Consider the following 25,221-nt stretch of genomic DNA (forward strand, 5'->3'; position numbering starts at 1 on the left):
TTTGTAATTTTCATTTTGAGGCAGGGTCTTGCCAAGTTCCTGAGAGCCTCAGACTCCCAAGTCTCTGGGATTACAAGAATGTGCTACCATGCCAGGCTGGTTCTTCTAATTTATTTATTTATTTTTACTAACAGGAAAGTTTATTGCATTGAGCTCATTCATTAAAAGAATAAAAAGTCAACAAATAAATGATTTAACATCACATCTCAAAGTCCTAGAAAAAAACAAATCAACACGAAAAGCAGTAGAAGACAAGAAATAATTAAAATCAGAGCTGAAATCAATAAAATTGAAACAAAGGAAACAACTGAAAAAAATTGACCAAACCAAAGGTTGATTCTTTGAAAAAATAAATAAAGTAGATAAACCCTTAGCCATGCTAACAAAGAGAAAAAGAGAGAAAAATTCAAATTACTAAAATATGTGGTGAAAAAGGAAATAACACAATGGCACATCTGAAATACAGAAGATAATTAGAAACTATTTTGAAAATTTTCACTCCAATAAAATAGAAAATATCAAAGATATTGACAAATTTGTAGTGACATATGACCTACCCAAATTGAATGAGGAGGTCATACATGATTTAAACAGATCAATTTTAAGTAATGAAATAGAAAACGCCATCAAAAGCTAACCAATTAAGAAAGTCCAGGACCAGACAGATTCTCAGCCGAGTTCTATGAGACCTTCAAAGAAAAATTAAAGCCAATACTTCTCAAAGTATTGAATGAAATAGAAAAGGAAGGAACCCTTCCAAACTCATTCTATGAGCACCATCAGAACTTGGGCTCATTACACATTATTACTTTTGATTCCTATTTACAAGCTCTAAAGTATTATAAATATGTAATGCAAAAATATTAAGTCATGTAAGTTGTTAACTATTATAAGTTATGAATTAGTGAGGATTCGTGAAAAGGAAAGGGCTTTTTCTTTAGTCCTTAAGCCTATGACACAATTTCCATAGTAGTATTTCCTTTCATCCTCTAAAGATCTCCATTTCATGTTAACATTGTTTCCTTTGAACTTGGAATTTCTCTATGCAGAAGGTCAACTGAGAGTGCTGATAATTTGCACCATTGCCCATAGTATAGCAGTCTCCTATCAGGTAAGAACTGTGGATTGTTCCATGTTACCATTGGTGCCTCCCTGTGATGGCATCCAGCATTTGACTGAGCTGGATGTGGTAACTTGCAATATCTAGACACCTGGCTGACTTGCAATATCTAGAGACAAATTGGAGGACTAGGCAGAAGGCTTTGGGATTATTTAAATGTTGATTGTCCCAAGTTCTTTAGTTTCTTGTTCCTTTGTGTCTTTGGTGAAAAGAAATAAGAAAAGGAAGCTTTGGTGCACTTTAGAGTATGATACATCAAGCAGCTTGTGGCTCAGACATTGTTCTATGGATATGTTGGATCTGATCTTGAAACCTTGACATTTCAGCTTGATGGATCAACCTGAGCTTTTTGGCTTCTTCCAGCAGATAACGTTCCTGCTCCAACTGTTGGTGTGCCAAACAGTTTGCTCTTTCTATCTCTGTTTGTCTTATTTGCTGCTGATGGAGTCTCTCCTTCTCTTTCATCATTTGCTGCATATGCTTACGAATCACCTCCACACTTTCTGCTTCAGCCTTGGCAGCCTCTGTTTTTGCACGTGCCTCTTTCATCTCCTTTTCCTTGGCTGTAAGAGCCTGGTCTGTCTGTAGAACAGTGTTACCGACTCTTTGGACTTTAAATTCTTTTGCAGAACTTCCTCAGCCTGTGTTCCTTTCCTGGCTGCTGATGCTACTTTATCTTCAGCTTCTCTGTCTTCTGAAGGTAGAGATTATGGCCTCCTGGTTTAGAATAAAGCTCTTGCTTCACTGCTTCTTCCAGAGGACCAAAAATATCCTGAAGAAAGCTGAGCAATGATCTGAAGGGGCTTCTTCATTCTGCTTACAAATGTCTTTCTGCTTTGCATCTAGTAGGGTCTGTAATTCCTTCTGGAAACTTTGGTCCTCATCCTGGAACCAGTTCTTTGTGAATATTTCTATGGCCTCTCTCTTACTGGCCCTGAGCATTTCTAGCAGCTCCTGGAGGGTCTCTGTGGGCAGCTATACCTTCTGGCCCATCAGCTGGTCATAGTGGGCAAGTGCCTTTTGTACTGCAGCTGAATTTTCTCCCTGGGCCAGGACTGCGTTCTCCATGCAGGGCAGATCCCCATTGTTGATCCATTGACATAGGTCAGCCCCAGGTTTTCTAGACCTTATCTACCAAAAATCCGGAGCAGAGATCTTTTGGAATGGGCAGAAAAGCTGCTTTAAGGAGGGCTTGGTAAGGGTTAGTACCAATAGTTTTCCTTTAGTTTAGCTGTGATGAGTTCTGATAGGTTCTTCTAATTTTTTATAGAACAGTTCAAGAGATTAGGATAAAAGTAGCTAGAGAGTTTCATGAATTTTTGTCTTGATTTGGAAATGATTAATGAATCACTAGGCTAGAGATAGCCAAGACTGATTCTTTGAAACTATATTGTAAACTGGTTTAAGTGAGGAAATAGGCAGAATCAATGGTCGGACCAAATATTTCTTATTTTTTAGAGCTTCATTGTTACACATAATAGTTGGGTTCATCCCAGCAAATACATACATGAATGGAAATAGATTTGTTCATGATCCCCCTTTTCGCTGTTTTCCTCCCTCCCACTCTCAAATTCTCTTTCCTCTACTTAACTTCCTTTTGTTCATCTATTAATTTATATTTGATTGGTTCTTTATATTATCCTATCCTTCCCTCCCTGTTTTGTTTGTTTTACTCTAGTTTCTGCATGTGAGAGAAAACATTTGACCTTTGAGTTTCTGAGTATGGCTGATTTCACGTAGCATGATTCATTTCCATTTCCATTTGGGGTTCATTTGTTCTTTTTCTAAATCCTTGAGATAGAACGTAGTTTATTTATTTGGGATCTCTAATTTTACTCTTGAACTGCTGCAGTACTATCTTAGAAATTTTGATATGTTTTATTTCTGTTCTCGTTCGTTTCTAAGAACTTCTTGATTTCTAGTCCCATTTATTCTTTGATTTATTCTTTGAGACAGAATGGGGGGGCAGGGGTTGTGGCTCAGTAGTAGAGTGCTTGCCTAGCACGGGTGACGCACTGGGTTCAATCCTCAGGACCATATAAAAATAAGTAAATAAATAAATATAAAGGCAATGTGTCCACCTACAACTAAAAAAATAAAAATAAAAAGAGTATTGTTCAATCTCCATGAGTTTTCTATTTTTCTTGCTGTTGATTTCTAGCTCATGCTATTAAGATCTGATGGAATTATGTCACTTTTTTGGTATTTGTTAAGATTTGCTTTGTGGCCTATAATATGATCTATTTTAGAACAATATCCATGCCCAGTTCAAAAGAAGTTAAATTTAGCTGTTTTGGGGTGGAATATTCTGTAGATGTCCATTTAATTTATAGTGTTGTTTAGGTTGGAGATATCTTTTTTGTAAATTTTTTTTTTTAAGAGAGAAAGAGAGAATGAATTTTAATATTTATTTTTTAGTTATCAGCGGACACAACATCTTTGTTTGTGTGTGGTGCTGAATATCGAACCCGGGTCGCACGCATGCCAGGCGAGCGCGCTAACGCTTGAACCACATCCCCAGCCCTTTTATTGATTTTTTAAAAAATAAATGACAGTGGAATGCATTACAATTTTTATTACACATATACAGCACAACTTTTCATATCTCTGGTTGTATATAAAGTATGTTGACACCAATTTGTGTCGTCATACATGTACTTTGGATAATGATGTTCATCACATTCCACCATCCTTGCTAATCCCGTGCCCCCTCCCTTGCCCTCCTACCCCTCCAACCCATCTAGAATTCATCTATTCCTCCCATGTTTCCCCTCCCTACCCAACTGAGTCAGCCTCCTTATATCAGAGAAAACAGGTTGGAGATATCTTTATTGATTTTATGTTTTGATGACCTGTCTATTGGTGATAAGGGTGTATTAAAACCACCCCATATTATTGTGTTGATGTCTATGTGGTATTTAATGTCATATAGAGTATTTCTACCATGTAATTTGGTGCTTTGACATTTGGAAAATAAATATTTACTATTGTTCTTCTTGTTGAAGTGTTCCTTTTATTAGGATGTAGTGGCCTTCTTTTTCTCTTCTGATTAATTTTTGCTTAAAATCTGCTTTGTCATATATAAAATCTGCTTTTCTTGAACCACATACATGGAATTTTGTTTGCTATCCTTTTACCTTCAGCCTGTGGATCTTTGCCTATGAGTCTCTTATAAACAGCATATAGTTCAGTCTTGTTTTTTGATCTGCTAATCTATATGTTTTAATTAGGGAGTAGAGATTAACATTCAGTGTTAATATATGTATGTGTTTGTGGTTTGTTACCATTTTTTGTGTGTGTGTGTGTGTGTGGTTTTGCTATATTCTGTCTTAATTCTCAGTTAGGGGATTATTCTGCTGAACTTCTTATGTTTGAGAGCTTTCAGAATTGTTTTTTTAGTTTCTTTATGTGAAGTTTATCTTGGAGTATTCTTTGTATTGCTGACTTGGTGCTTATGAATTCTTTTAGCTTATTTAGAAAGGTTTTTTTTTTTTTTAAATTTTGGTGGTGCTGGGGGTTGAATCCAGGACCTTATGCTAGGCAAGCACTCTACCAACTGAGCTGTATTTCCAGACCCTTGGAAAGTTTTTATTTCCTTCTCTAATTTGAAACTGAGCTTTGATGGGTATAGTAACCTTCACTAGTAGTTGTAGTTTTTTTTTTTTGGCTTAGAATATCTCATTTCAGGCTGTCCTTGATTTTAGGGTCTGAGCTAAGAAAAAAAGAAATGAGCCTTATTGGTTTGCCTCTAAGTGTGACCTGGTATTTCTCTTTTGTGTCTTTTAGGATTATTTCCTTATTTTCTATGTTAGGCGTTTTGGTTATGATATATTTTTGTGAGCTGCTTATTTGACTAGGTCTGTTTGCAGCCTGTAAGCTTCCTGTATGTGGATGTCTATCTTATTTTTGAAATGGGAGACATTTTCTTTAACTCAAGGAAAATGTTCTTTGGGCTTCTGTTTGTAACTTCATGTTCTCTTCCATCCCAGTGTTTCTCAAGTTTGGTTTTTTAAAAGTTGCCCCAGAGTTCTTGTATATTCTGGTCATGTTGTATAATTTTTTTTTTTCCTTTATTGCTTTCTGTGTACTCAAGATCATATAGCCTGTCTTCAGTCCCTCTTTAAGGGCTAAGATTCTATTTTCTATACAATCTAATCTGTTAGTGATGCCTTCAGTTGAGTTTTTAATTTGATTGATTGTGTCTTTCATTTCTAGGAATTCTGTTTGGTTTCATTTCATTGTTTCCATTTCTCTATTAAAATGGTCTTTCATCTCCTATAATTGCTCGTTTATAATCTGATTGTAACCTTAATTTTTGTACCAAGGATGGAACCGAGTGGTGCTTAATCACTGAGGCACATTCCCAGCAACCCCTCCTCCCTTTTGTACTGGGGATCGAATTTGGGTGCACTTGACCACTGAGCCACATCCCCAGCCCTATTTTGTATTTTTTAAAATTTATATACAGGGTTTCATTGAGTTACTTAGTGTCTCGCTTTTGCTGAGGCTGGCTTTGAACTCAAAATCCTTTTGCTGTAGCCTCCCGAGTTTTAAGGGTCTTGCTAAGTTCCTTAAGGCCTTGCTAAATTGATGATTTTGGCTTTGAACTTACTATCTTACTGCCTCATCCTCCTGAGTTGCTGGGATTACCAGTGTGCACCACGGTGGTGTGACCATTGTTAACTAACACCCTATCTAATAGTTTGTAAAAAGATATCTTAAGTAATTTTCTAGCAAAGTGCCATTAATTTTGGTATGGATCAAAGGTGTCAATTTACCATTTCAGTGAGGAATGATTTAGAACAGTGTTAAATGTTTCTTCTACTCTCCTGTATAGAACATCAATTGTTTCATGGATCAAAGACATTTTCAGGGGCTGGGGTTGTGGCTCAGCGGTACAGTGCTCGCCTAGCACGTGCAAGGCCCTGGGTTCTATCCTCAGCACCACATAAAAATAAATAAATAAAATAAAGCTATAAAAAATATAGAACAACAAGAATTAAGAAAAAAAAAGACATTTTCAGCAATCCTGAGAAAGTCAACTTCCTCATTCTCTTTAGCCTTCTGGTGAATTAAAATTCATATGGTACATAAACTAGTTAATGATTTGAAGTGGTTTATCTTAAAGGCATACTTTAGTAGTTCACTCTGCTACATTTGAATTATACTTCATTCACTCTTAGAATTACAGATCCTAGAGGAGGCAGGGTGGCCTTTGGAAACAGTCTTTCACTTTAAACTTTCCATATTTTCTTTATTCTCATTATTAAGCTAAGTGGAATATTTAAAATAAAGATGTCTTTCTTATGCCTGGCATAGAGTACTTCTGCAACAGAATCTCTACCTCCATTTTTGTATCCTCTTTGCATTTACCCAGTCCAGTTTACAAAAGCATAGCTGAAAGTAATGTTTCTAAAGCTTAAAACTAGTCTTGTCTTTTCTTCCTGAATTTGTTTCAGTGTTTCCTTATTAACTTCAGGATGAAGTCCAAATTTCTTATGCTTTCAAGAGCAGGATTTCTCTAGCCTTTTGGTGTCTATAAGATGGTTACAGTAAAAATGTTACGTGGTAATTGTTGAACATTTGGAAATGCCACAAAAAGAAAAAGATAAAAACACAAGGGGCTGATGTTATGGCTCTGTGGTGGGGCGTTTGCCTGGCACACGTGAGGCACTGGTGTTCAAACCTTGGCACCACATAAAAATGAAATAAAGATATTGTGTCTACCTACAACTAATAAATAAATCAATAAACAAAAAACCCCACAAGTTACTTGTAATTGAAATGAACATGCCAATGTATCTGCTTTTGTTATTTAGTGTATTAGTTTGTATAGATACTAATCATACCAAACAAAAGATTATACTATGTACAAAAATACCTATTTTGGTGTTCTTTTTCTGTTGAAGAGATTACAAGAAAATTCCCCATGTCATCAAAAATTCTTAGTAAAAATAAATTTTTTTCCGATTCTTGAAGTAATAATCATTGTGAATAATTGGATGCAGAAAAATATAACGAACAATAAAAATTACCATTTCTCATCACCCAGAAATAATGCTAACCAATAAGTATTTCCTTTTAGACTTTTGTTTGTATGCATATATATGTATTTTTTTTTTTTTTTAAATCAAGTATATAATGATTTTTTGTGTGCATACTCCTGGAGATTGAACCCAAAGGCATTCTGTCACCAAGCGCCATCCTCGGTCCTTCCTTTTTTTTTTTTTGGACAAAGGATCTTGCTAAATTGCTGGGTCTGTACTTGAACTTGAAATTCTCTTGCCTCAGCCTCCCAAGTCACTGGCATGTAACATTTACAGGCATGTGCCACTGCACCCAGCAAGTACATAATAATTTTATAACCTACTTTTATTATTAAAATTTACACAATTTATTTGGTTCATACTCTTGTTAATTTGATTCTTCACTTAATGTTACACCTGTGGCCTCATGAAGAGTTCCAGTTGACTGAGGAAGAAAAAATTTAGGCATAACTTAGACATTAAAGCATCATAGTCACTCTCAGGGGTGACTAAAGGACAATGGTGAAGGGAAATTCTTCCAGTCAGTGAAGATTTCATTAGTTCACTCTAGTTATTTATTTTATCTATAAGAGAAAAGGTTAAAGATGTGGGTCTACTGTGATTCATGACAGAAACTAATAGATTGACTGACTTATTATGGACTTGGTAGGAGTATGGTTAGAACTATAGGGATTAGATATGTGAAATATATTCTGAATGGGTGCAGAGTAATATTCAGTTTTTTCCTTCAGTGAATGTCTCCTCACAAGAGGAGCATCTTGATGATCAGTTAGACAAAGTGGTACCTCTGGATTTCAGCTTGTTTCTCAGTCACTTTTCTCTTTGCATAGTGAGTTTATAAAAAAGATGTAATGATTACGGGTATGGAGGTTTTGCATGTGCTTACTAGCAACATGGGATTCCGCTCACCAAGTCTGACCTAGTTACTGTGCTACTGAATGACCAACAAGGAAGATGTATCAACTCAGTATTCAAACTGGGAAGCAGAACCACTGTGACTTATGGAATAAAGAGTTTTTTAGGGGCTGGGATTGTAGCTCAGTGGTGGAGTACTTTAAATAAATAAATAAAGGTATTGTGTTCATCTACAACTAAATATATATGTTGTTTTAAAAAAGAATTTATTATAGTATTTTAACCTTAAAATTATAGGAATAGTTGGTAAAAGTCTAGTAAGGATGACCCCTATAATTTTTATTGTCTGCATGGTATTCTAATATATGCATTTTAAAAATCCTGGTCATTAGTCATTTAGATTGGTTCTAGGTTTTTTTTTTTGTTGTTGTTATAAACAAAGGTGGTTTGAATATACATTGGCCTTATTTCTTTTGGGATAAATTCCTACAAGTGGAAAACCAATGCATTTTTAAAAAATGTGTGAAACTTATTGTTTGCTTGCACTCCCCAATATTATGTGAATGTATTTGCCCAAGATATACTGTTGGTTATCATGGCTCTTGTAGTTTAAATTCCTTTTCAGAAGAAATAAAATGGTGCAAGATAATTAGTTAACATGTAATGAGTAAATGAAAGGAAAGCAAGTCTCTTGTACTAATTATGAGATACATTCGGTCAATAATACTTAAATATGTATTAAACTATGTGTTTAAATGTAGTTGCTCTTTCTAGAGCTGGATTTTTCTGGATTGTGCCTGAAGCCTGTTTTTGAAATATAAGTCTATATGATACAGGGTGATAGACAAATTAGTTTGGGGAAAGTGTCATTTGACTTAGGCTGTAATTCTAGAAAAACTTAAAATTTCAGAGCCAAATTTATCTACTTATTGGAAATGCCCTGAGGATATAAATTAACTGTGAAGGTTTTAAAACTATACCCTACATTATAGTTGAATTTGAAATTTTATATAATAAATGTACTAGCAGTTAATTATTTTTTATTAGCTCTCCAATAACAGAAAAGAGTGTGCTTCAACTCCCATTCCTGTCCATCACACACAGCAGGCAGTAGAGACTTCCTTTAGATGCTGCTGTGAATGAAAGAGCTGCTAGGCAGTTGGCTGTTGCTTAAGTGGAAGGTAGTGGTAATGTGTTGTGTTAAAGTTTATGACACAAGGTCTCAATGTGAATTGTATGCAAGAAATTTATTGTTTTGGTTGGATATTTGCCATAACCTGGTAGGATTTCTTTTTATTTTCACCTTTATTTGAATGAGAATTCTGTTGGAGAAAATTTAGATCCTTTCAGTGGTACTTGAGCATTTGAATTTATGTATACTGAAACCCCTATGATTTGTGCTTAATAGGTTTGTTGTCAGTTAGTGTTCCAGCACGTGGCCTGTATGTTCTTCTGATCCTTCCCCACAAAATTGACCATGAATTTTTCCTGGGAGGTTTTTCAGGTCTGAAACCAACCAAGGCCTTATATTGGTCTTTAGCAAAGTAGATGTTTTTCTGTAATTTATAGTGTTTAAAAATCTTCCTCTTGCAGATACTAATACTTGAAATTTTAATTCTTCTCATTTGTATTAATATACTTTTTTAAAAAGTCTGTTAGGCCAAGAAGTGTGTTTCTTATATACTGTATTTCATCAATTCTAAGAATTTCCTTCTCTTTACCTTATTTAATATCTCTGAAATTGGGATGTATTTTATAATTAATGATAGCCATAAATAAGCTTTTTGTGAGGCAGCGGTTATGACATAGTTACCATGCTTTGTGTTTGTGCAAATTTGCTTGTTTAATTGGTGGCTCAGCTGGATTTTTGGAACCTCTATCAATAAACATTTAAAGACCATTTGAAGAAAAATAGAGTTCTAGTTTTTGTCTTAGATTTTTATTTTTGTTTTTGTTTTACATCTTCTGGCAAATTCAAGAAAGTACAAGCATCAGAATGTGCAGAATTGGTGTTGGCAGCTTGGCAGAGAATAATAAAAATAAGTGTCGGGCTGGGGTTGTGGCTCAGAGGTAAAGTGCTCACCTAGGATAAGTGAGGCACTGGGTTCAATCCTTAGCACCACATAAAAACAAAATAAAGGTATTGTGTCCACCTATAACTAAAAAATAAATGTTTAAAAAAAAATTGTCATTTTAAAAGCTGTATCACCTGTAGTGGGAGTTCATAGTATTATAGTATTCTGGCCACTATGTTTAATCTGAACCTAACCATTAGGAAACATCAGATAAATCCTGTAAGACACCTGACTATATTTCTAAAATAATGTCTGTGTTTTGAAAGGAGGGGTGGGACAGATTGGTTTGAGGATATTCTATATTTAAGGAAATGAAATAGGCAGATCATTAATAGCAGTGAACAATCTTTGGCTCTTGGATCATACAGAATTAAATAAAACAGATATAGTCTTTTGGAATTTGGAGAAACTTGAGTTTAGGTTTGGAATTGAGATGATAAAAGATATGACAGACATGACATTTTTAGAAAAAATAGGAAGTTAAAGACATGGAAACAAGATGGCAAAAACTTTTTTTTTTTCTTTTAAATTTTAAATGTATACTGGGCCCCTGTTTTATTACCTAAGCAGCATCATTAGATAGCTTGTGGTTAGGACAGAAATTATTGTTTCCAAAGAAAGCAAAATATATTCTGGTACCCTTGGTAAGGGTTTAAGGAAGGATTCAAAGTAAGAAAGAAAGAGAAGATTTTAAGTTATACTGTTACTCCAAAATGTTATTATGCAGGCCAATACTATAGTATATGTGTCATAAAGATTTTGTTTTTTTTACATATGACATCTTTTAGTACAATAGGACTCTAACTTAAAAATGATATTTCTTAAAGTTACCTAGTAGGTTATGTTTGAAACTTAAATTATGCAGCTAAAAAACAATGGTAACAAGTTGAAAGAAAATGGTTAGTTTTGTTAAACTTATAAATCAGAAAGTACTTTTAATAAATTGACAGTTCTAATATTTCAAAAAGTAAGATTTAAGATAAGAGCTAGAACAAAATGACTATTGGTATTTTCTGTAATATAAAAATATCTGTATTAAAGTGGAGTTTAAAAGGGATTCTGGGTTCATTAAAAAATAAAAAACTAAAATTTTAATGGCTTTTAGATATAAACCTTTGCAAACATTGTAAAATGTGAATTCATAAAACTAGGATGTTTACTGAAGTTAAAGGACAGCATATAGGGTTATCATTTATACTAGGAGATGTTTATAATTAACTGTATATATTTCCTTCTCAAGTCCTACATCTTGAAATATTGCTATCTCTTGTTTGGTAATTTAGAGGAAGTTGTACTTGAACTTATTTTTAACTGTGCTCAAATCATTGATTATTTAGTTAAAATCAAATGAGAGCTAGTGGGTGTACACCTGTAATCCCACTGGTTCGGAAGGCTGAGGCAGGAGGATTGAGAGTTCAAAGCCAATCTCAGCAAAAGTGAAGTGCTAAGCAATTCACTGAGACCATTTCTCTAAATAAAATACACAGTAGGGCTGGGGATGTGGCTCAGTGTTCAAGTGCTCCTGAGTTCAATGACTAGCAACGTCCCCCACCCCAACCCCCGCCACCACTCCCCAAAATCATCAAATGAGAAATTTGATTAAAAAAGGAACTAAAATGAGGGTAGGCACTTGCTGGTCACCACCATAAATCATGATGTCATTGAAAATTATTTTTTGAAAAAGATGCTAGGGAAGAATATTACGTGGGGAAAGGTTTATGGTATATTGTTAAATGAAAAAAAGCAAGATATATAATTATGTTTTTTTTTATATTCATGCATACATACATGTACTGGAATGAACTTGAAGAAAATTTTAGCTGATATATTTGAGTGATAGGACCATGATAAATATTTCCATTTTCCTTTGTTTTTTCCCCTCTTATTTCTATTGTATCAACAATTAATGCATTCAAAATCAGATACAAGAAAAAATTGAAAAGTATATAGCATTTGTTTTCATTTAAATTTTGTTGCCCCCCCCCCTTTTTTTTTCTGTGCTGGAGATCAAACCCGGGGTCTCATGCACGTCAGGCAAGCACACCAACACTGAGCCTCATCCCTCTCCCTAAATTGACTTTTTAGGGACAGTCATGACAAGGATGTTCTCTTTTTCTTTGGGGGATCAGGCATTTACATATAATAAAGAGAAGGAGGAAGATTTTTAAAGATTTTTCCTTTAGTAATAGGTGAAGGATGAGAAAGTGAGAGGAAAGGCAATTAAATGTGTAGGTGAGAGAGAGATTGATTATAGCTAGTAATTTCTATTTCAGGTAGTGAAAAAGAAGAGATTACTTTGCCTGTGTTACCTTCTGCGGTGAGAAAATGACTTAGAAAAGTAAATTTTACTTTAGAAGATGCTCTACTCCAGCTCAGATTCTCACTTAGTAACTTAATTCTCACAGAGGAGAAAGAAGAGAATAAGTTATGTGTCTGAGATGAGATGTTCATGAAGTTAATTATCTAAGGAATTTCAGGTTTAGCTTTGGTTACGTTGTTTATTTTTTTAAGGTTAGCTATTTAAAACAACTGGCTTTTCTTTTAAAGATGAATTTATTATTATTTATTTATTTTTATATGATAGCAGAATGCATTACAATTCATATTACATATATAGAGCACAATTTTTCATATCTCTGGTTGTATATACGCAGTATATTCATGCCAATTGCCAATTAGTGTCTTCATACCTGTACTTTGGATAATAATGATCATCACATTCCACCATCATTAATTACCCTAAACTTACCCTCTCCCTCCAACCCCTCTGCCCTATCTACAGTTCATCTATTCCTCCCATGCTCCTTCTTCCTATCCCACTATGAATCAGCTTCCTTATATCAAAGAAAACATCCAGCATTTGTTTTTTTGGGATTGGCTAACTTTACTTAACATTATCTTTCCTAACTCCATCCATTTATCTGCAAATGCCATGATTTTATTCTCTTTTATTGCTGAGTAATATTCCATTGTGTATATATGTCCCATTTTTCTTATCCATTTGTTTATTGAAGGGCATCTAGATTAGTTCCACACAGTTAAGCTGTTGTGAATTGTACTGCTATGAACATTGATGTGGCTGGTGCTGGGGATTGAACCCAGTGCCTTGAACATGCGAGGCAAGCACTCTACCAACTGAGCTATATCCCCAGCCCTTGTCTTCTATTTTATAATCAGTTTTTTGTGACCTTTGGAAGATACTAACGTTTGGTATTTATGTAGTAAAAATATCTAGGGGAGGAAGACCAGCTCTTGGATACTAAACTTACAAAATCAAAATAAGTGGCAATGGTAATTTGTGTGTAGATTTAACTTTCAAATCATAGTTCTTAGAGGAAATTAACTGTGACTAGAACTGTATCTCCCAATAAGGTAATTTCAGTCTACACGTGGCTATTTAGCAGTTAAAGTATGGCAAGACTGAGAAAATAAAATTTAAAATTCTGTCTAATTTTAATTACTTCAAATTTAAAAATGGAGGCATTATAAAGTCTTGGTTTCTGCTAAACACAACTTTATTGTTTTGATACAAACATATTTTACTTTATTGCTGTGGAACATGCATGGGAGGTTTTTATGATCAGGCCTTGAAGTGGCATTATTTCCTCTGACATAAATAGCATCATTAGTGCTACTTATTTATATGATCATATAGTAAAGGAAGTGGAGAAATAAAATGTAACTTTATGCCTGAGAGGAAAGGAACAACAGACTTTAGTTTAAAGCAGGCATTGTTTTCCACTCTGAGAGAAAACGATGTGTATAACCTGTACACTGAAAAGTAAAAAATAGGCAGATGAAAGTCTAACAGTGAAAATAACCAAGATTTACTTCCATATTCTCAAAAAGAGCATCTATGGAAAACCTTTGTTCTGTGTTTTAATTGTAAAAGACAATGTGTTTCCTCTGATGTTGGGAGCAGCTACTTTTATTCAATATTATATTAAAGTCCCCAGTCAGTGTAGTAGAGCAAGAAAAAGAAACTGAAGATATACAGATTGAGAATAATAAATAAAATTGTTTTTATTTAAAGACAGCATGATCGTATAGAATATCCTCAGGAATCACAAAAAAAGTGACCAAAGCTAGTAAGTGAATTTAGATTACAAGGTCAGATTTAAAAAAATTAGTTTTCTGTCTTCAGCTTAATTCAGTATCCTAAGACTATAATAATAATGGTGCAATAATTTTTTGATTGAATTATGCTTTTTTAAATTAAAATTATAATTTGTCTTTCTATAGAATGAATGCATGATGAATGTTAATCTAAGTAAATATTGATTGTTTTTGTTCTTGTTTCAGGCTACAGACAAGAGAAAAGCTTTAGAAGAAACCAAAGCATATACAACTCAATCTCTAGCTAGTGTTGCTTATCAAATAAATGCATTGGCCAACAATGTTCTCCAATTATTGGATATCCAGGCCTCTCAGCTTCGGAGAATGGAGTCTTCCATCAATCATATCTCACAGGTAACAGTTTGTAAACACGTTTATATTTACATTTAAATGTAAATTACATTTACATTTAAAATGACAGCTTAAATCTAAGAAGTACCATTGTACATTGCTTAATGACAGTTATGTATTACAAGAAATCTGTCAGTAGGTGATTTACTCTATGAACATTATAGAGTATACCTATACACACCTAGGTGGTCTGAATCAATCAGTTGATGTAGCTTCTTGATGCCATCAAGAGCAGCAAACACAAGTTGTATGAGGCTGTTGCTGGGTATGGCATACTGTTATGCATTAACTTTTTTTTTTTTAAATAAACTAAAGTAATACACTATAACATACTGATAAAGAGTATAGTAAATACACAAACTAGTAACATAGTTGTTACATATCACCATCAAGTATAACATGTACATAAATATATGTGCTGTCCTCTTAGATGACTGGCAGCACAATAAATATGTTTAACATCACCATAGAACACATGATTTATGCATTATGTTAGGATGTTAAGACATCACTAGGTGATAGGAGTCTTTTCAGTTCTACTATGGAACTACTGTTGTAAATTATAGTTCATTACAGACAAAACGTGGTGAAGATGGTAGACAGACTGGAAATATGAATTCTTTGTCTTATTACTGACTATAGGCATTATCGCTTTTAGCGTCAGTTTTAAATTCAGTAACCTTCTGTTTTTATGAGGCCTTTAAAAAATTGTACTAAAATAAACATAAAAATGACCAATTAAATCTTTTTTGTTTTGTTTTTCTGGTACTGAGGATTGAACCCAGGACCTTGCACATGATTGGCAAGTGCCACTGAACTACATCCCCAACCCTTTTTATTTTGAGACAGGGTCTTGCTGAGTTTTCCAGGCTGAACTTGTGATCCTCCTGCCTCAGCCTCCCGAGTAGCTGGAATTATAGGCATGGGCCACCATGCTTGGTATTTAACTCATTTTTAAATGTGCACTTCAGTGGCAACAAGTACATTTACATTGATGTGCAACTGTTACCACTCTTCAAATAGCTAGAGGTAAAATAAATTGTGCACAATTAAAATTTACAGTTTTTGATCTATTTTGACATACACAGATGTCCATGAGACCATCAACACAGTCAAGATAATAAACAGGTGTTCTTTTGTAATTCTTCCCTCCATCCCTCCCTTTACCCTGTCCTCAGACTTTCTGTCAATATAGATTAGTTTACATTTTGTAGAATTTTATATAAACAGAACCATATAATATGAACCACCACCCCCCTTTTTTGCAAAGGGTTTTTTCACATACATGGTTACTTTGAAATTCATCCATGTAGTGTATAAAAAGATTTTGCTTCTTTTTATTGCTCAGTGGTTTCTGTTGCACATTTTCCATATTCACATGTTATTTGAAATCTGGTTTATTTTCATATTTTGGTTTTTACAAATAAAACTTCTGTAAACATTTGTATATAGAGCTCTGTCTGGTCAAGTTTTTTTTTTTTTCCTTTTGAATAAATATTTCTGAATAGAGTTCATGTAGTAGGTATCTGTTTATAAGAAACTGCTAAATTGTTTTGTGGTTATACCATAGAGTCATAGGTTTCTCTTATTAGGAACAGATAATATTCTTATCATAATAGATAATAGATTTTGTCAAATGCTTTTTGGGCATCTGTTGAAATGACCATACTTCTAAAAGGTCTGTTAATATGGTGAATCACATTGTTTTTGTTTTTCATTTTGTTAATTTTAACGTTAAACTGTTGTTTCTTTTCTGGGGTAAAGCCTGTTTGACTATAATGTATTACCAATTTCACAGATTGTTAGGCTTTATTTAATTTGTTAGAAATTTGTTAGGAGTTTTGCTTCTGTGCTCTTGAGGGTTATTTGTTCTGGTTTTGTTTATTTTGTGATGGTTTGGTATTAGCATAATGCTGGTTTTACAGGCTGTGTTGGGCAGTATTCCATGTGGACCTATGGTTTTCTTAGTGGGAAGGTTTTTAAACTATTACATATTTAATTTCTTTAGTAGATTCAGAAAATGTATTTTTAGTACATATATTTTCTAGCTATCTGCTTCTTCTTGAGTAAGCTTTCCATCTTTCCAGGAATTTAGCCATTTTACTTAATTTGTTGGATCTCTAAAGCTATTTATAACAATCTTCTATCCTTTTAATATCTGTAGAATCAGTAGTGATGTACTATTACTCATTCTTGATATTAGTAATCAATGTCTTTTTTTAACTTGTTAATATGAATGGTTTACTAATTTTTTTGTTCTAAAAAACAGCTTTGGTTTTATTAATTTTCTGTATTGTTTTTGCTATAGCATTGATTTTCATTGTTTTTTTTTTTTTGGTGGCGTGGGGATTGAACTCAGGGCCTTCTGCATGCAAGGCAAGCACTCCACCAACTGAGCTTTATCCCCAGCCCCTTCATTCTGATATTTTTTATTTCATTTGTTTACCTTGGGATTAATTCTGCTTTTTGGTTTCTTTCTGTCACAGGGGCTATTTGGAAAGGTGTTATTTAGTTTCCAGATATATAGGGAATTTGCAAGGATATTTCTGCTGTTGGTTTCTAATTTAAATCCATGTGATCAGAAAATTATGCTTTGTATTTTTTTAACATTTCTTTAGTAGATAATTAGTTTTTTTTGCCAACTTTATTAAGGTATAGTAGGGTGTGCAATATCATGTTTTGATATACATACATATTTGATATACATATATATTGCACAATTATTACCACTATCAAGTTAATTAACATATTCATCACCTCACATAGTTTTCCATTTTTTGGTATGGTGAGAGTGTTTAAGATCTACTGCCCTGACCTAGCAAATTTCAGGCAAACAATACTGTAATTTTTTTGGTACAGGGGATTGAACTAAAGGGCACTCAACCACAGAGTCACATCCTCAGCCTTATTTTGTATTTTATTTAGATACAGGGTCTCACTGAGTTGCTTAGTGCCACCTCACTGTTGCTGAGGCTGGGGTAGGCTGGCTTTGAACTCAAGATCCTCCTGCCTAGCCTCCCCAGCTGCTGGCATTATAAGGCGTGTGCCACTGCACCTCAACAATACCATATTTTTGACTATATGGTGTAGATTAGATCTCCAAAATTTATTTGTTCTGCATAACTGAAGCTTTATACCTTTTGATTAAGTTTCTGTTTTTCTTTACCCCTCGTTCTACTTCTGCGAGCTTGACATTTTAAAATTTCATATCTCAAAAAGTAAACTTATTCAGTATTTGTCTTTCTGTGCCTTGCCTATTTTGCTTATCATAATATCCTTTAAGGTTTATCCATTGTATCCTGTTGCAGAGCTCAAGATTTCCTCCTCCTCCTCCTCCTCCTCCTCCTTATTTATTTATTTATTTTTGGTGCACTTAACCACTGAGCCAATCCCCAGCCTGCCCGCCTCCACCATTTTATTTAGAGATAGGGTCTTGATGAGCTGCTAAGTGCCTCGCTAATCTATTGAGGCTGACTTTGATCTTCCTGTGCCTCAGCCTACAGAGTTGCTGGGATTATAGGCATGTGCCACTGCGCCTGGCAAGATTTCCTTCTTTTAAGAGAGAAGAAAAAATATTTCTTTTTTTTTTTTAAGGATGAATAGTATTCAACACGTATTGCATATGTGGAGATATAGTATGTGCGCGTGCGCACACCCATACACCCACACACCCACACACCCTATTTCTTTCTTTATTTTTACAGTATAATGTATTTTGACATATTGTACACAAATGAAGCACAACTGCTCATTCCTCTGACTGTACATGGTGTGGAGTCACTTCAGTAGTATAATCATACATGCATATAGGGTAATAATGTCTGTCTATTTCTCCGACCTTCCCATACCTGCAAACCAACCCCTCTCCTCGCTCCCCTCTGCACAAACCAGAGTTCCTTCATTCTTCCCTATCCCCCTGCATCCACTTACCAGAGAAAACATTCAGCTTTTGGTTTTTTGGGATCGGCTTATTTCACTTAGCATGATATTCTCTAGTCCCCCTATTTTTTTTTATTCATTCATCCATTTGTGGACACTTAACACTGATTCCATATCTTGGCTATTGTGAATAATACTTTATATGATTTTATTCTGTCAATTTACTAAGAATTGTTCTGTACCAAAGAATATGGTCTATCTTGGTAAGTGTTTTGTATGCATTTGAAAATAATGCATATTTTGATGTAATTTTGTGTATTGTTTCTTAACTCTCTTTAGGTCAGTTGGTTGAATGTTGTTCAGTTCTTCTATATATTTATTGCTTCTACTTGTTCTATTAATTATTGAGGAAAGTAGGATGACATTGGCAACTGAAATTTTGGATTGGGGTGTTTCTCTTTGATTTTTATCATTTCTTGTTATATAGATATATATGATTTTATTAGATAACATCCCTAGACTTGTTATATTCTCGTGATGAACTAATCCCTTTATCATTAAGATCCCCTCACCTTGTTTGTTTCTGCTTGCATTTAGTCTTCCTGATAAATATCTTTAACTTACCACATGAAGGTAGACTCTTGAAATAGTCTGTTTAAGACCTTGCAACAGTTTTTCATTCTGCTTCTCTCCTTTGTGCTTTGGTGTCATGCATTTTCCTTCTAGGTATGTCTTAAAACCCCATAATGCTATGTTCTTATTTTTATGCTTTTAAGAAATCAGTTTCAAAGAGATTTAACATTAGGAAAATAATTATATTTAACCATAGATACCATTTCTTAATGAAAAATATATGATTTAAGTCCTTTTAACTATTGGAAGTTATTTTATAGCTCAAAGTTTTGGTGGCCTTTATTCCTCTGTTATCCTTTAAGATGTAGTGTTATTCCAGTCTGGTGGTAGGGAATTATTTTTGTTTTATATGTCTGAAAAAGATTTTTTTGCTGTTTTTTTCCTTTTTCCTTTTATTATTATAGCTAAAATATACAGAACATAAAATTTATCATTTTCACCATTTTTAAGTGCAATAGTTCAGTGGCATTAAGTGCATATACATTGTTGTGCAGCCATCACTACCATCCATCTCCAGAACTATTTTTTATCTCCTCAACTAAAACTCTGTACCTGTATGCCAGCAACCCTTGACAAACACAATTATACTTTTCATCTCTATGAATTTGACTACTCTAGGTACCTCACGTAAGTAGAATCATGGAGTACTTATGACATGCTTGTTTTCACTTAGCATAATGTCCTCAAGGTTCATCATTCATGTTGCAGTGTGTATCAGAATTTCCTTCCTTTTTAAAGATGAATAACATTCCAATCTCTCTCTCTCAATATATCATATATATATCATGATATATATAACATATATCATTATATATATATATATATATATATATATATATATATATATATATATCCCTTTTTGTTTGTTTATGTATCCCTGGACACTTGAATTCTTTCTACCTTTTGACTATTGTGAATAATGCAATTATGAACCAGGGTACAAGTATCTGAAGACTCTGCTTTTAATTCTTTTGGGTGTATACTCAGAAGTGGAATCGCTAGTTCATAAGTAATTCTTTGTTTAATTTTTTCAGCAGCTACTATATTGTTTTCAGGTTTTGTGATATTTTATTTCCTTTGTGGATTTTAGAACAAAATGGATATAGATTGCAATTTTGCTAAAATAATACTCTATATAGAACAGAATCTATTATTATAAAGTGGTCTGTCCTGGATCTTTAGGATGACCACTGGCAAATGATTGGTTTACAGTAAATATTTACTGTATTAAAATAAATCCTTCTGTGAAAGATACTTGGGAAAATTATAGTAGAACCTAATGTTTTTTTTTTTGTTTTGTTACCAGAGATTGAACCCATGGATGTTTATAACCACTGAGTCACATCTCTAGCCCTTTTTATATTTTATTTAGAGACAGGGTCTCAGCTGAGTTGCCTAGGTTTTGCTAAGTTGCTGAGGCTGGTTTGAACTTGTGATCCTTCTATCTCAACTCCCAAACTGTGCAATTACAGGTGGGCGGCACGCATGGCAGTTAATAACTTGTACATTGATTATAAACAGAGAATCACTGTACATTCATTGTACCAGCAGTTGTTAGTTTACATGGTTGTTGGAGATTATAAAAAGTGACCAGGCATGCTACCTTCTAATTGTATAGTTAAGTTTTATTAACTATACAAACATCTTTTCTGTGCCTTGTGAATGATCGTACTACTTTCGAAGTGTGGGTCAGCTCTCAATATTTTGTCCTTTGGTTTTTAAATATTGTGAAGTATCCCTGAGAGTTTCATTAATATGAAATATCACTTCGTCTGTAATAGCATCACCTTTTTTATCTCAACTGCTTTGTTCACTTATGTCATGTTCACCTTCACAATGTTCCTCAGTGTTTATAGAGTGTCTCAAGTGTCTCAAGTGGCAACAATGTCAACATTCTTACATTCAACTACTCTTACAAGCCCATTTACATTCTCTTTTTAAATTTCACTTTGTAGCATTATTACTCTTCATGTTTTTGCTGCAGTTTCATCTTTGTTGGCCAGTTCCTCTTTTTGTAAGATGTCACATAGTGTCTAATCATTGGGGGAATTACATACTTTGCATTATTTGATGAACCAAATAATAAAGGTATAATTTCACTAAATGAACTTCAAAATAGTGACATGATTGGTCACTAGTCATGTTGCTCATCTGATATTTATGTGGTGATTTGTGTGCTGAATAACTACTAGCAACGTTTGTACTTTATGGAATTACAGTTCTTGTGGTAACTGAAATTTGAACTATGTTGTTGGGGAATTGGTGTTATTTAACTAAAATGTGGTTGACTAAAATTCATGTGTATCAGAACTGTGCAAAGTAGGGACTGCCTGTACATGTTTTTAAGTAACAAAACATAAAATTATTTTCTCCCTCTAATTATATGTGTTGTCTGTATTTTGCTGAGTCTATTAAAGCTTACCAAATTTGGGGCTGGGGTTGTGGCTCAGTGGTAAAGTGCTTGCCTCGCACATGTGGGGCACTGGGTTCGATCCTTGGCACCACATAAAAATAAACAAAATAAAGATATTGCGTCCATGTATAATTTTAAAAAAAATTTAAAAAAGCTTAAAAACCAAATTCAATTCTCATAATGTGGAAGCTATTTTAATTCTTATAACTGGAGAGGTTTTCAATAGATTTACTGAGAGTCATGGGAAAAAGTTCAAAGGGAAGACACGAGACATTTCATTTGTAACTTATTTTGAAATACTTGGGACTCTTAAACATAATTTAAATCTAATTGGTTTAATTAGAGATAAGCTTTTGGAGGGGGACAGTATATTCTTTTGTGGTGCTAGGAATTGATTCCTGGGTCTTGTGTATACCAAGCAAGCATTCTCTCATGAGCTACATCCCAGACCTGGGCATATTATTCTTCATTGGAGAAGTAGAAAGAGTATTTTCTTGCTACTCCAAATTATTGTTCTTCAGTTATTACTTGAATGAACTCATTGTAGTGAAAGAAATTTGTTTTGACTCTCAGGGCTTTATGAGAAATTTATTTCTGTCTTGCCTTGCATGCAAGGAGGTATGCTTTTAGTTAAAATTTTGTTTTATAATCTAAAATATAGAAAGTAATATTAAGAGTAAATCTGTCAATATTAAAAATTTTCCAAATCACCCACTTTTTAACTTTATCACAATTAGTCTTTGCTCTGTAGAATGATTATCACTATCCATTTTGATTTCCTTTTCCATTTGGAATTTTGAGTTTTTCACAAATCTTGGGATTTAGAACCATAAAGAATATTAGGTCTTTTTTTTTTTTTTTTTTAAATATTTATTTATTTATTTTAGTTCTCGGCGGACACAACATCTTTGTTTGTATGTGGTGCTGAGGATTGAACCCGGGCCGCACGCATGCCAGGCGAGCGCGCTACCGCTTGAGCCACATCCCCAGCCCCATATTAGGTCTTTTTTGTTTATTTATTTATTTTTTGTTTCTGCCATGTTAGGGATTGAATCCAGGGACACTTGACCATTGAGTTATATTCCCAGCTCTCTCTCTTTTTTTTTTTTTTTGTTTTGCAAGGGTTTCACTAGGTTTCCCAGATTGTCCTTGAACTTGACATCCTTCTGCCTCAACCTTCAGAGTTGCTGGTATTACTGCAGCTGGCAACATTAGGTTATTTTGTTTAGTCTTTAATTTTTTTATGGTTCATAACATTGACACCCAGAAAAATAAAAGATTTACATAAAGTTGTACAGAGCTAGGATGCCTTTCAAAATCAAAAGCTGGGCATCTTAACTTATAGATGACTTACTGGTTTTCTCTTCTGTACTACAGTGCCTTCTAATTGTAACTGCATTCTCCTATATGTAGGAATGCCCAGCCCCTATTTTTGTATGGGTGAGTAAATACCTTACATATTGAGCTCTTGAAGTAAGTGCAACTCTTAGGGGACCATTTAGTTTTATGTAGCAAAACCTATTCATTTATGGGCACTGTGTAGCAAGCTAGGGGCAAGGCTCCTAGATTGAAAGAACTAATTAACTGTATCAATATTCTGGGTTCTCAAATGTTTTTTTCTTAGAATCCTTTTACATGGTACATTTTTGAGCATCTGAAAAGGCTTTGGATTATGTGGGTAGACTGTTTAATACTTATCAAAAATTAACACAAAAATTTGCTAGCTCATTTAACAATAAGATAAGTGCATTAAAAGTTAATACAGTTAATGTTTTAATGAAAAATAACTTATCAAAACCAAAGATTTTCGTGAAGCATTGTTTTATAATTTCTGCATATATCTTTTGTTATTAGAAGAAAACTAGATTCCCAAATCTGTTTCTGTATTCATTCTGTTGTGATTTATTGTTTTGGCTGAACTAGGTGAAGAAAGTTTGGCTTCACACAGATAGTTGGAAAAATTGAGAACTATTTGGGGACTCCAGGAGTCTTTAGACCACAGTTGAGAACCATTGCTATATGTGGTTATTACAGTTTAGTCCTTATGGATATGTATTTCCAATTTCATGTACTGGCCTTAATGTTTGTTTGTTTTGGTGGTGCTGGTGTTTGAACCCAGGGTTTCATGCATACTAAGCATGCACTACTACTGAGTTACACCACAAGTCTACATGTTACCATTAAAACAAACAAACAAACAAAAAAAACTTCCAAATTGTTTCTACTGATAGTTTCATTTGGCTCTTTGTTGAGTTTTTGGTCTTGCCAAATATCTTTGGTCTGTCATAGTTTTGGTGCCCTTGTCTATAAAATCAAGCAAGGCACTTCTCCTTACCCCCAATGGATTGCTGATATTTGTGTTAGGTTTCCTCAACCAATTTACTAAAGGTGTTTCAAGAATTTTAAAATCAAGTATGCTACTCTTCAAGTTGTCCTTTGTCCCTCAAACTCATTTGTTGAAGGCCTAACTCTTAGTATCTCAGAAGTGACTGTGGAAATAGAGTCTTTAAAAGAGACAGGTTAAAGTGAGGTTATTTGGGTGGGAGTCCTAATCCAGTATGACTGGTATCATTATAAAATGAGGAGATTAGTGTATAAACACAGAGGGAAGTCCTTGTAAAGACAAAAAAGAGAAAATGGCCACCTATAAGCCAAGGAGATAGGATGTCAGTCAAATTTAAGCCTGTTGACATGTTGATCTTGGTCTTCAGCCTCTAGAATTCAGAGAAAATAAATCTCTATTCAGTCATCATATCTATCATACTTTGTTATGACTGTGCTGACAAACTCACTCAGCACCTTTATCTTTAGCATCATCACTTTTATACTTTTTGTCAGCTACAATGGATATAAACTTTTTACTAGAACCTTCACTATTGGCAGAAAGATATAATGTGGATTGATGAATGACATCCAACAAAACAAAACAAAAACACGGTATGTTGAATTTATGTCCAATGGCTAGCAGCATTCAATAGTGCTAACTTGATTGGTTAACTTACCATGAGAAAAATACATTAACTGCACTTGTTCAGTACTCTGATTTATGTACACATCTGATCTTTCTACGATGAACCATGCTATGATAGACTGAGTAATAGCCTTCAGAAGTATCCAGGTCCTAATCTTTGGAAATGTGGACGTTACCTTGTATGGCAGAAGGGGTTTTATAGATAAAAATTAAAGATTTTAAAGTGAGGAGATTATCCTGGATTATATAGTGGTCCATAAATGTAATAACAGATGTCCTGATAAAGGGAGGTAAAGGAGGATCCGACATAGAGATCAGAAAGTGATATAAAAACAGTAGTAGAGATGGGAATGATGAGCATCAGTCAAGGATTGATGGTAGTCACTAGAAGCTGGAAGAGATTAGAAAACATTATCCTCTTTGATGGGAAGCAGATGTTAGTTGCTACCCATTTTAGAAGAGAAAGTTTGGAATTTAAATCAATGTAAGTTTACTATACTTTCCAGAAGACTATAACAAGGTATTAAGGTATTACTTACCATATGTAGAATGTAATCTAAAATTACTGTTCCTGTCAAGAAACGGGAAAACATGACAGATACTCAAGTGAAACGTGTTGTGGGGGTTGGGGATATAGCTCAGGTGGAAGAGTGCTTGCCTGTCATGCACAAGGCCCTAGGTTCAGTTCCCAGACACCCCCCGCCCCCGCCCAGATTAGAAAGATATTGAAAATCAAAGTTGAGATGATCTGCATATCAGAT

At 34.1% G+C, this 25,221-nt stretch overlaps 1 protein-coding gene and 1 pseudogene across 13 annotated transcripts in view; one reads left to right on the forward strand and one right to left on the reverse strand.

The window, feature by feature from the left end:
- Positions 1-25,221, forward strand: part of Abi1 (abl interactor 1) — a 101,127-nt gene that overhangs the window by 22,683 nt on the left and 53,223 nt on the right. For all 13 annotated transcript variants that reach the window (XM_071599816.1, XM_071599818.1, XM_071599819.1 and 10 more), the window contains one exon: positions 14,400-14,567. In XM_071599816.1, coding sequence (XP_071455917.1) covers positions 14,400-14,567 — 168 coding nt within the window. The remainder of the gene's footprint in view (positions 1-14,399; positions 14,568-25,221) is intronic.
- On the reverse strand, positions 1,376-7,324 carry LOC114106237 (guanylate-binding protein 5 pseudogene; annotated as a pseudogene).

This window comes from Marmota flaviventris, chromosome 12, assembly GCF_047511675.1.
Source record: "Marmota flaviventris isolate mMarFla1 chromosome 12, mMarFla1.hap1, whole genome shotgun sequence".
Lineage (NCBI taxonomy): Eukaryota > Metazoa > Chordata > Mammalia > Rodentia > Sciuridae > Marmota > Marmota flaviventris.